Consider the following 12,490-nt stretch of genomic DNA (forward strand, 5'->3'; position numbering starts at 1 on the left):
CATTGAGTCCTCCTCTGACATGGTGGTTGAGAGTTCGGCTGCTAACCAAAAGGTTGGCAGTTTGAATCCACCATCTACTCTTTGGAAACCTATGGGGCAGGTCTACTGTGTCCTACAGGGCTGGACTTGATGGCAAAGGGTTCTGTTTTTGTTTTTCAGTGTCTCATTAAAGGAAACAAACAGTCTTTACTTTTTTCCTTGCCTCAGTAGAAGGCCAGGACAAAAAGTATCATAGCTTAAAAACAGCTTGGTCCTGAGGCGATGACATTTGTTTGAGAATAACCTACTCGTTTGGTTAAAGTGAACTCACTTATTCAAGAATCAAGTGAAAGGTGTCTGTTAGGCTTGCTGTAGTATGGTGCGTCCCAAAAGAATCAGAAGAAATCGTTTATCACTGGGGAAAAAAAAAAAAATGACCGCATTGTAGACTTAGGCTCAGTTATTTTTTTTGGCTCCTCCCTGTCATTCATGCATTAGAAGGAATACCATTCGCCTTATTTAGTCATTAAAATGCACCTCTCTAGAAAAGTCACAAAATGAATTTCTGTCTCCGCTCCATCGCATCCGCACGTGGGCAGCACGTTGTGTTACTGGAAAAGGTTTTGTTTTTGTTTTCCTTATTTTGTTGATGTTGTTGTTGTTGTTCTTCATAATTTAATGGTTGCATAATAATGGCTTTTAATTATTTCACAATAATTTAGCTAGCCATTCCCCTAAAGCAGATCATTTTGTTCATTTACACTTTTCTACTGTTATAATGAATAAACACGTAAGTATTTTTCTCCTTTCAGATTATTTCCTTTGCCTAAACACTCAGGAGTGAGGTTACTAGATCAAGGAGTTTCAGAATTCTTGTGGCTATTGGCATATATTACCAAAATTCTTTCCAGAAGGATAGCTAGCAAAATGTGAATATTTCCGTTTCATTGCCAACCGAGCCAGCATTTGTGGATTTTCATCTTTTTAAAGTTTTGCTAATTTAATGGATATAGAATTGTATGTCTATTCCTTCAAAACCCAGCTCATCCAATAAATTCTAGCTCCAGCTTTATGAGAGTCAGTTAACTGTCTGACTTTAAGCTGTTTATCCACGTAGATTGTTGTTGTTAGGTGTTTCTTGCCATTGACTTGATTTCAACTCATGACAGCCCCATGTGTTCAGAGTAAAACTGCTCCATAGAGTCTGCAAGGCTCTGACTTTTTGGAAACAAGTCACTAGGCCTTACTTTTGAGGCACTTCTGGGTGGGTTTGATCCACATGGATATTACTAGATTATTATTTCTTTTAATTATTGTACTTTAGGTGAAGGTTTACAGAACAAACTAGCTTCTCATTAAATAATTAGTACACATATTGTTTTGTGACATTGGTTACCCAGCCCCACAACAGGTCAACACTCTCACTTCTCAACCTTGGGGTTCCCTATTACCAGTTTTCCTGTCCCCTTCTGCCTTCTAGTTCTTGCCCCTGGTGTGCCCCTTTAGTCTCATTTTGTTTTACGGGCCTGTCTAATCTTTGGCTGAAGGGTGAACCTCAGCAGTGACTTCATTACTGAGCTAAAAAAGTGTCTGAGGGCCATGCTTTTGGGATTTCTCCAGTCTCTGTCAGGCCAGTAAGTCTGGTCTTTCTTTTTGAGTTAGAATTCTGTCCTACATTTTTCTCTAGCTCTGTCTGGGACCCTCTATTGTGATCCCTTTCAGAACTGTTGATAGTGGTAGCTGGGCACCATCTTATTACTAGATGATTTTGACAGGAATTAAGAAGACTTGTACCTCAAAATGGAGAGGCATGATTATCCATCAGTTTTTGTAAAACATAAGATCGTATGATGTGATTTGTTTTTAGCAATGTTATTCGTACCTGCACGATTTGAGTAAACCTCTGAAATTGTGGTTCTATAGAGCAGTACAGGATTTTAGCTGAAAAGTAGTCATTTAAAAATGCCATCAAGTGCTTTTACTTGTGTTGTTAAGTAACTACTCATTCAACATTTTAAGCAGTTCAATAGAATAGTGTTTCCAGTTGCTGTCTGTCCTGAATAGAAAATTACTTTGTTCAAAAGTAAACTGCCAATTACTCTGGTGTTTTATGGGAATGTGTGATTTTGATACACATTCTAATGACTAGCATGGGAAAGAGTTTCAAAAAAAGAAATCTACAGAAATAAAGTTTTAATTTTTTTCTTTGTAAATGAAAACCATGCTTTGTGAGAAGTAACAACTCAATTATGTATCTGCCTACTATGCCAGTTTCACATAGAGCTGCTATTGGAGTATAATTTCAATACCCTTGACAATCGTTTGCTATGTAAGAAGGCAATTAATGTTCAATTCATACAGATTCAACCTCTTTGAGCCTTGCATTCCTCTCACCCAAGTGAAGAAGTAAAAACCGTCAGTAGTTTGAAGTGTTTTTAACTATTGAACCCGTTCTCAAAAGAAAACCTTGCTAAGAGGCCCAGATAAAAGGAAAAGTGTTATGATGCAGAGGTGAGCGATGTGTGCAGGGTCCACTGTGTGAAAATTTCTGAAGGAATTAAGCCTAACTTCCCTCTCAGGCTTTCTGGTTTTAGATTCAGTTGGCAGGCCATTTTGCTAAGTGTAAACAATATTGTTGTCGTTAGGTGCCATTGAGTCGGCGCCAACTCATAGCGACCCTGTATGCAACAGAACAAAACACTGCCCGGACCTGCACCATCCTCACAGTTGTTGCTATGTTTGAGCCCATTGTTGCAGCCACTGTGTCAGTCCATCTCGTCGAGGGCCTTCCTCTTTTTCACTGACCCTCTACCTTACCAAGCATGATGTCCTTCTCCAGGGACTGGTCCCTCCTGATAACATGTCCAAAGCATGTGAGGTTAAGTCTCGCCATCCTAGCTTCTAAGGAGCATTCTGGCTATAGTTCTTCCAAGACAGGTTTCCTCGTTCTTCTGGCAGTCCATGGTGTATTCACTGTTCTTCACCAACACCGTAAATCAAATGCATCAGTTCTTGTTTGGTCTTCCATATTCATTGTTCAGCATTTGTATGCATATGAGGCAACGAAAATACCATGGTATGGGTCAGGCCCACCTTAGTCCTCAAGGTAACATCTGTGCTTTTTAACACTTTAAACAGGTTATTTGGCAGCAGATGTCTACTCCAAAATAACTTATGGACTCCGTAGAAAACATGATTAGCTGACAATTTTGGTTATTTGCTTCATTTTAGTTCTTTTCATTTCACACAGTCTGTAACAGCTTCAAAGCAACATTTTTAGACTGGTAAATTATGATTTTGAAAATTCATTATCTCAGGTTTATAATATGCTTGTTGTCTGTGCCTTCATTTTACTATGATGTAAATCCTGTCTTTGAGCAGAAATTATCATATGGAAAAATACAGAACGATTAGCTTCTTGTATATCTGTTTTAGAGTAGAATGTAATATAAAAATAAAGACATAGAACTTATCTAAAATAAAATTGTGCTACTTGTTTTTCTCATAAAAGGATTAAATAGACCATGTGTTCTTACCTGTTACTTTCATTACTTTCCGTGCTTTTCATCTTTATAATGAAATTTTAAAGGGCCTTTATTTAGGTCTTTAATGAACAATTAATTTTTGTGGGTGGTCTGGGAACACAGCCTCAAGGCAGGAAATCTGGCTTAAAAGCCTCCTTCTGATTTCCTAAAAATTTTTGTAAGTCCTTTAACCTCTCTAAATCTTATTTAGCAATAATAGTCCTTAACCACCTGCCAGGGGATGGGGGGAGGGGCTCAGAGTTAGAATGATACACACACCTAAATTCTTTTTAAAAAAAATTCTGTATGTACATTTCTTTTTTGCCCCAAGAATCTAAATCCTCTTCACCACCCCACCAGAAATCAATAGGACAGTGAAGAAGCAAGTAGGAAAGTAAAACACAGTATGAATAGAATAAAGTATTGCCCAGCAATATTTTATTTATTTTTAAAGAAGCTTCTTTGAACACTGGAAATAGACGTCTGGTGATTAAGAAATTGACTACACCCAGTGCTCTCGAGTTGATTCCAACTCATAGCGACCCAACAGGACTAGAGACTTCATTTAAGGAGATGTTATAAAGGATTTTGGGTGAAGGAAAAAATAGAACATTAGAGAGTTTTTTTTTTTTAGGTTCTGGAGGGAACCTTGGGGTTCACATGGCTACTGATGGGGTCCAAATCTTCCATTTATTTAGCTCAATCCATCCAGGTAGAATTTAGGCAAAAAATAACGTTCCAGGGCAGCTGGCAGGACCTGATTTTATGCTGTATCACACTGATGCCTGTTAACCAAGTGGTGCAATGTTGAAGTTTTTAGGGGGCAGAAGGGTTTATTCTCCCAGTGCCCAAGATACTGGGGTGTCAGTTTAGCATCCTTGCATAAATGGTTGGTAAATAAACACTGATGGTCTTTGTTGGTTGCAGAATTCTGTTAGGCTTTTAGATTATACAAAAGGAATCAAAAGAATACTTACTTCTTATACCGTAAACCAAAATCTGTTGCCATCGAGTCGATTCTGAGTCATAGCAACTCTATAGTACAGAGTAGAACTGCCCCATAGGGTTTCCAAGGAGCACCTGGTGGATTTGAACTGCTGACCTTTTAGTTAGCAGCCGGACTCAACCACCACGCCACCAGGGTTTCCACAGTATCTCAAAATCTGGCTATGCCTTTATGTATTTCAAGCCCTGGTATATAATTTAATTATTAAAATTTAAGCAGGTTACTTAAGAAATAAAACACAGTATTTGAGATCTGCAGATGTTAGTGAGCCTTCCAATTACGTGTCTTTTAACCTGAAAATGATCCAAGCATTGGGGAAGAATTTCCATTCATATGAAGTGACCAAAAAGAATGAAGAAATATATTGCATTGACGTGTACATTTAAACGTGCCTGGATGGTTTGATATTACAGGTTACCAGCTGACTTCCGCTGAGTGTTATGATCTTCGAAGCAACCGCGTGGTGGCCGATCAATACTGTCACTATTACCCAGAGAACGTCAAACCCAAACCCAAGCTTCAGGAGTGCAACTTGGATCCCTGTCCAGCCAGGTCAGTCACACTTACTAGTTTATTTATAATAAACATAAGCCAAGTCCCAAATAAGCTTTTTAAATGACAATTTAAAAGTTCTCATTAAAAATAAAAAGTATCGCTGTCTAGTGTCTGTTCCTAATTATGTGTTATTACTACCCGTGTCCCTTGCTCTTGCCACTATATGATGCCATCTCAGTATCTACCTATTTTGCATTTGTCAAGCAGCAACTGAAGCACTCTTCAAAGTCATTTTTGCTTCTTACTTCTTTTCATTCTGATTGATTCTTTCCTTAACACGACACAGGCCAGTGAATTACTGCATGCTCTTAAAAAATGTAGCACCACAATGTTCTCCTGTCATTTTTACTCTGACATCTGATCAGTAACATAATCAGAATGAAGTATATTTTAGGGTCACAGATGACCCATTCTAGCCTGTGGGTGTTCTGCATAGATTGAATAGAATCAAATCCGATCTAGAATCATTCCAGTCCATTTGAGCCAACACAGCCCTTGTTAAAGAGAAATCAGGACTTTTTTCCAATAATCAGATTTTTTTTTAAAGGTCTTTTAAATTAAGAACTCCAAAGAGATACTTATACATATCATTGCTCGCTTTTTGGAAACCATCATTGGCCCTCTGATTACTTGCAGGATCAAGAACTAGGATGATGAATGAAAATTTCAGATGATGAGTAGTCATAGACGTGCAGGCTAGGAATCTTTTCGTGTGTATAACGCTTGCCTTTGTAGTCACACTACTGCTTGGAGGTTCTCTTAGGAACTTTGCTTAAATCAGCCTCAGCTTATAAGAGGATAACAAGAAAACTCTTCCCTTTTAGAGCTATTCATGAAGACCAAAAGATAATCCCTTTCCCAGCTTCTTGAATTTCTAAGGAATACCTCCATGTTATTTTTTAAAGCCACAGGATACTAATTACATATATATTAAAGCCAAGGTTTGAATAGTTAAAATACTTCATGAGCAATATGAATACAAATTATTCTATCTTTGCATTGTAGGTAATGCAATATTAGTTTTCGTTTTTATGTTGTTACCTTTTAAAAATACATAGTCTTGTGTACTCTCTCTGCCTTATATTCATGAATTCTAAATTCTACATGTGAGGTGAAATTGCCCTTGCTAATTACCTCAAGGAACCATATGCCTAACGCACATGTGAACTCAGAATAACAGGTTTTCCTTAAGGAAACAGAAGGAATAGATATTTTATAACTGTAAAATTTAGCTGAAGTTTCATTTAGCTTCATATTACACCAGAATATTGTGTATTAAAAATTGGGTATGGTATAAAACTGAATGAGGTGTGAAAATTTTGCTCGGATTGCTTTATTTTGGAAATATCAAGGGTTTGAAGTATTTTTGGCCAAGATAATTTATAGTCCATGCAATTCAACCCTATTTTAAAAGTATTCTACTCATAATGTGTCTTTATCCATACCTATAACAGGAATACCAGTAGGTGAAAAGCAGTTAATTCGGACAGGTGACCTCCCCTGTAGACTGTGAAGGTCTTATACACACTTCCTTGTGTGTATTCCAGCAGAAATAAGGGATTCACTTGCTGCAACTCCATAAAACTTTTCTCCCAACTAGGAAGAAATTTCAATGAAAAGATAAAAGAATTTTGTTAATTTTAAGAAAAAATCTAATAATCAGGAAAAAAATGACTTTTTTTTTTTTCTGGCTTCTAATTTTTATCCAGTGTCTTTGTTCTCAGTTGGCATAACATTTTTGCCTGTTTTTCATTATCCAAAAACAAAAAACCATTCTCCATCCAAAGAAATCTTCCTGTGCAAGATATGCTTTTTCTATGCCATACGTTATTTTTAAAAATCTAATATAGCACAGGTATAAATGTTAAGACGGGTGGCTCTTTAAAAAGAAGAAAAATAGGAAAGGGCAAAATAAAAAATAAGTTAGAGGCAAATGTCAGGAAGCTGCTCTTTCACTGAAGAAGTAATTAGACAAAGCCGTACAAATTAAGACTTGCCCCTAGGAAAGGCTCAGGGGCACAATGCTTCAGTAGATATGCTACTCTGAGGCTAAGTTACTTCGGGAATGCTGTCAAATTCATTGAACTCATTTGCCTTACTGGGATCAAAGCAACCCTTGTGAAGTGAAGGGAGAATCAGGAGTTGTGGCCTGAGAAAAGTAGATAGAAGAGTCTCTGTAACGTCAGTTTGCCTTTCCATTAGACATGGAAAAATCAAAGCCCTAAGAGACTGTTCTGTAACTACGGATTTGATTTTCCAATAATAAAATTAAGAGTGACACGATGACATTAACCCAAGGCTGTTGTGTTCAAAATTAGAAACCCCCAAAAGAGAAAGCATAGAGGTTCTTTGTACTGATAGTCACATATATTTTTTTTATTTCAAAATTAATTGTCTAGCCATTAAGATACTTGTTGATTCTTCCATATCAGAGTGGAGTTTGGCCTACTATATATTATTTAGGCAACCCTCGAGGCATGGTGGTTAAGAGTTCGTCTGCCAACCAAAAAGGTCAGCAGTTCGAATCCACCAGGTGCTGTTTGGAAACCCTATGGGGTTGCTGTGAGTCTGAATCAACTCAACAGCAATGGGTTTGGTTTTTTTATATATATTATTTAAAAGCAAAATCCCATTCAGGATAGCCAAGTTTCTTCCCCATCAAAAGAGGGAAGTACCATGGACAGCAAAAAGAACGCTAAATAATTAAATCTATAACCTTAGGCTTATCGCTTTGCCTCTCTGAACCTTAGTTTTCTCATCCACAAAATGGGAGTAGAAAGGTTGTTTGTTGCGTTAAATTATTGGTTTACATGCTGAGCACATAAACCCTGTTGTTACACAGAGTTCTTTTCATTTAATTTCGTTTTATATATTTCGAAGTATTTTAAAACCGTAATTCAAAAAAAAAAAAAAAAGATTTTCAAATATATGAAACAACTCATTTTAACTTATTCTAGATAAGCTAAATTGTAAAAATTATTGTTAACAATTATAAAATGTTATACTACCAACATAAATGCTTTTTTGTGTAACCCTCACAATTAAGTTCTTTGTCCAGTTAACTGCCAAATAAGTGTCACAGGATTGGCAAAGTGAGCTGTAAAAACCGTTATCATTTGTAACTACTTGCCTGTGACTATCAGAATTATTTTCAATGCTACGCATCTAAAACCAAAGCAAACCAGAAAAACTGGATACGGTAACTACTCCTGATATGTAATTTTTCTGTTTACCAAAATAGCTTCACCGTTCTCATTAATTTGCTTTATAATAAGAAATTAGAATTTTGATAGTATCACTAGTATTAGTTTTATATACAACATAAAGCCTTTCAATGACTAAAACTTTTATAAATCACTTCTCATTATTGTATCTATGACCCCTTCCAACTTCCAGCCCAATGATTGTAAGTATCAGTTAGCTTAGCTTAGTTTATCTTATTATCTTAGCTTTAGGAAGTAAAACAACAGCTTCCTAAATACATGAACAACTTCTGGGAATTCTCTTAAATTTAAAGTGGGACCTAGTACAGGAAACCAGTAGCATTGAGAGTCTCTGTAATAGTTCACTCCTTCCATCTGCCCATTTTTTGTTTCTCATTCTTCCTTTTGCTCCTTCTCCTTTCTTTGCTTCCTTTTTCTCATTTTTGTTGTTATTGTTGTTGTTCCTTCTTTGTTTGCCCTCTCATTTTCTTCCATTTTCCCTTTTTTATACTCACCAACAGCATCCACTGGCTTCCATGATTATAGATTAGTCTATCTAGTGGTATCTTTTCAAAATATTTTTTTCTTGATTCCAAATGCTAATTTAGAAACATTGATAAATTAAAAGGCTGTAATGAAAGCCATAAAAATCACTAATAATCCGCAGTACTGACAGATAACCACTTTTACTACTTTTGACATGTTTCTTTCCAGTCTTATCTGTAATGGCACAGATGAATTCATAAACTGTATACAATAGCCACTTGGAATTCGATGATTGGGCACTTTTGGTGTCCACTCTTCTAAAGCAAGTGTGCATGTCCATGACACGTAGTAACTTATTATTTTGCTGGGGCAGGAATTTGAGTCACTTGCACTAAAAGACCAACAATTCAGTGTAGCTGACTGCCCAACAATTTCATGCCAAGAGAACTTTGTGGCTCTCTGCTGGTGTCATTTATGCAGTGATTAGTATGTACTAATAAAATAGTTTGGTAGCTAAAAGTGGTCTCAGAAAGGAAGCCCATAACTTAGTGTTTATGATGGAAGTGAAGACAAAGTGAAGTCTAAAAATTTGATGAATTTTAGCTAAAATTAAGAATGTTTCTCATTGGTGACTGAGAACTGTGACATCACTAACCCCATCATATGCTCTATACAGGGTGTGTTCTATGTTCTGCTGGTAGTCTCAGCTGGGGCATTTCCAGAAGTCCAGAGACATGCCCCATCATGTCTGCCAGTTGTCTAGTGCTATTTAACATGTTTTCTGCTTCATTGACTTAACACTGTATTCTGAGTTCTTCCCCAGGTAGAGATCTAATCAAATGTAAACATCTCTCTTGTGCCTGCCGTACTATAAGCCTAGCTTCTGTCTTAGACCAAGGGCATTTTTTAGAATGCATTGCCTGCTGTTTAGTGCAGTGGTTTATGTCATCTTTGCCTCTTGGGTGAAGGGTCAAGTGCATCATATGGTCAAAAAGCCTCAAAAACATTTGCCTATGGTTCAGTAATAACTAAAGAGGCATAGTTTGAGTTTAGCTAATAAGCACCTTATGTTTTCAGAGCAGCGTTAGATGTCCATTATGTTTTATTAAGAAATGACTGGTCAGTCAGAATTTACAGCCTTGACCTTATATGTCTGAGTCTGTGAGACTTGTATGACTGTTAAGGCTGTCTGAGGGAAACTGTACAAGACACTGTGGGTGAGGAGATCAGAGAAACCACCTTTTCAGATTTTTTTTTTTTTTTTTTGGCACAAACCTCTAGTTTTCTTTCCAAGGCAGTAATGAAGGGGACTAAAATTGGCAAGGGTTGGACAAGTGAAAAAAGCTCTCACTCATCACACTATCATGGTCACAATTATTAGCAAGCAAATCTGATTCTAGCTGAAACTACATCCAGATTTCTCCTCCCCTCAAGGAATTCAGATCAACAACCCTAAATAAATAAATGCCCAGGCTATATGCCCCAACCAGCGATTCTCGATGAGCTCAAATGAATTTTTTTTTTTTTTGTCCAGCTCCACGTAGTTTGTCTGTAAATTGCAAAAATTATCCCTGGCCACAGTCCAAATTGCAAATGGAACCTCAGAATTGAATCCTAATGCAATTTTAAAGAAACGCTCTTTGCGTAGTGAGAGGCAGTGTGCGTAGCGGGCATGTCAAAACCTGGATTCTCACCCGAACTTGGTGACCAAGGAGTCGAACAGCAGAACAGCCTGGTGGTTAGGAGCAGGAGCTTTGGAGTAAAACAGCCGACCAGAGTTGCCTTTGGCAAATTACTTACTCTCGCTAAGCCTCGGTTTTTTTGTCTTGCAAAGTAAGGATAATAACAGTACTTAGCTCATAGAGTTGTCATGAGGAATAAATGGCATAATATATTTAAAGAGCTTAGCAGAGCACCTAATACATGATAAAAAATGATAAGCACTCGATAAATGCTAGTTACTGCAGCTGTTGTGATTGAGATCATGATTATGGTAATGATGTTGCCTCTTCAAAAATCAGCTTTCTCATCCATGAAAGAAAAAACAGAGCTCTAGTGTTCTATGTGGGTCTAGAAAAGTTAGTTTCATATTTTTTGTTTTAGCCACAGGAGACATATATTCCTAGGAGAATGTCTTCTTGCAATTAAATCGCATCTATCAGATTTTTAAAATATCATGACCATGAGAAATTAAGATAATTAGCATCCCCTGAAATCTCAGTTCACAAGTGTTTGATACCCCCACTTAACTATCTGTGAGACATTGCTATTTACATCGCTGTAACAGAAGGAATTCATGCCATGTACGTCTCCAAAAAGGACGACTCGGTGTTAGAACTGGAAAATGGTTGGTTTATTTAGCCATCAAAATATAAGGAAATGTTTTCTGATTCAACCATGGAGGTCGTTTGTTTTATTACAGTACGTGAATGATTTAGAAAAGTAACAGCTTTCTTCCTTTTTATCAATCTCATTTAGATATACTGTTTTAAGCAATTAGTGAGTAAGCAGGAGGAACAACCACCGTAAAAAGCCCATTTCCACCTCTTTATGTTATTTTTCATGAGATAGAGTTCTGGCACTTCTTAGAATATATGATTGGACCCTTTCCAGACTTATAGACATACCACATATCATCAGATAATCAATTATAACTCAGTTATTGGGGCAGTTTGTCTACCAATTCTGTATATTATTAATAATAATGATCACTTCTTATGTTATATTTTAGACTTTATGGAAGTGTAGTTGTTTATGCAACTCTTATAATTAACTTGTGAGTGACTAGAACAGGCATTGTCATCATCCTCATGTTTAACCTCAATCTATCAGTTTGTAGCCATGTGACTTTAGTAGCTAAATAACTTCCATACTTAACTCCCCAGGCCTAAGTTTTGCAACGTGTAAAATTGCTGCCATAGAGTATCTGTGAAGATTAAATGAGATAATGCATGTAAAGCTCTTAGACAGGTACCGAGCACTTAACAAATGTCAACTATCATTATTAAATTGAGACCCAAACAGGTAAAATGACTTGTCCAATGTCACTTGTGTTGAAGTTTACAAAGTACTTTCACATCCATTATCTCATTTGAGTTTTACAATCCCTAGGAGGTTAGCAGAGAGGTTAAATTGTCTTGCCCCAAGTTAGAAAGGGCAAAAGAAAGAGCTAGTGTTTAGATTTAAGTGCTTCCAGACCCATAGCTGCTTCTATATTGCATAAATGCAGTCTACCTGATCCCAAGAGCAGCATTCAGGCCATCCTTTCCAGAGTCACCCTTGTTCTACATGATGCCTTCAGCAACCTTTGAGATCTGGTTCAAACTCAACCTAGATTCCCATACCCAGCACAGAACTGCCAACCATATCAGTGCAGAGTTTGGTGCCCTGGGTTTTTTAATTGACCACACACGTAGGTATGAAGCAAGCCTCTTGAATATAAGTGTAAATACTGCTATTCACTGAAACCAAACAGGGACCAAATCAGTTAGGATGATACAGGAAGAGGCCAACCAAGCCCAGGAAACAGATAACATTTTTAAGTTAATGGGAAGTATTAGCCCCACTTATTTAAAGCAGTTCAGAAATTGCCTTCGTTAATATCAAGAATGGTTAACCACAGAAATGTAGATGTGAGCAAATTTTAATATTTTGGAATGAATGATCAAAACCTCTCTAGTAGTTAGTAATACAGCAGAAAAATAAACCTATATCTGAAAAATCTTTTTAGGTCCTGG

The 12,490-nt window shown here is 37.0% G+C and overlaps 1 protein-coding gene across 6 annotated transcripts in view; it reads left to right on the forward strand.

Moving 5' to 3' along the window:
* The window catches only part of ADAMTSL1 (ADAMTS like 1), a 389,033-nt gene that overhangs the window by 171,364 nt on the left and 205,179 nt on the right, over positions 1-12,490 (forward strand). For all 6 annotated transcript variants that reach the window (XM_049896920.1, XM_049896922.1, XM_049896918.1 and 3 more), the window contains exon 9: positions 4,923-5,061. In XM_049896920.1, the coding sequence (XP_049752877.1) occupies positions 4,923-5,061 (139 nt within the window). The remainder of the gene's footprint in view (positions 1-4,922; positions 5,062-12,490) is intronic.

The sequence above is a fragment of the Elephas maximus genome, chromosome 9 (assembly GCF_024166365.1).
Source record: "Elephas maximus indicus isolate mEleMax1 chromosome 9, mEleMax1 primary haplotype, whole genome shotgun sequence".
In the NCBI taxonomy this organism is placed as follows: domain Eukaryota; kingdom Metazoa; phylum Chordata; class Mammalia; order Proboscidea; family Elephantidae; genus Elephas; species Elephas maximus.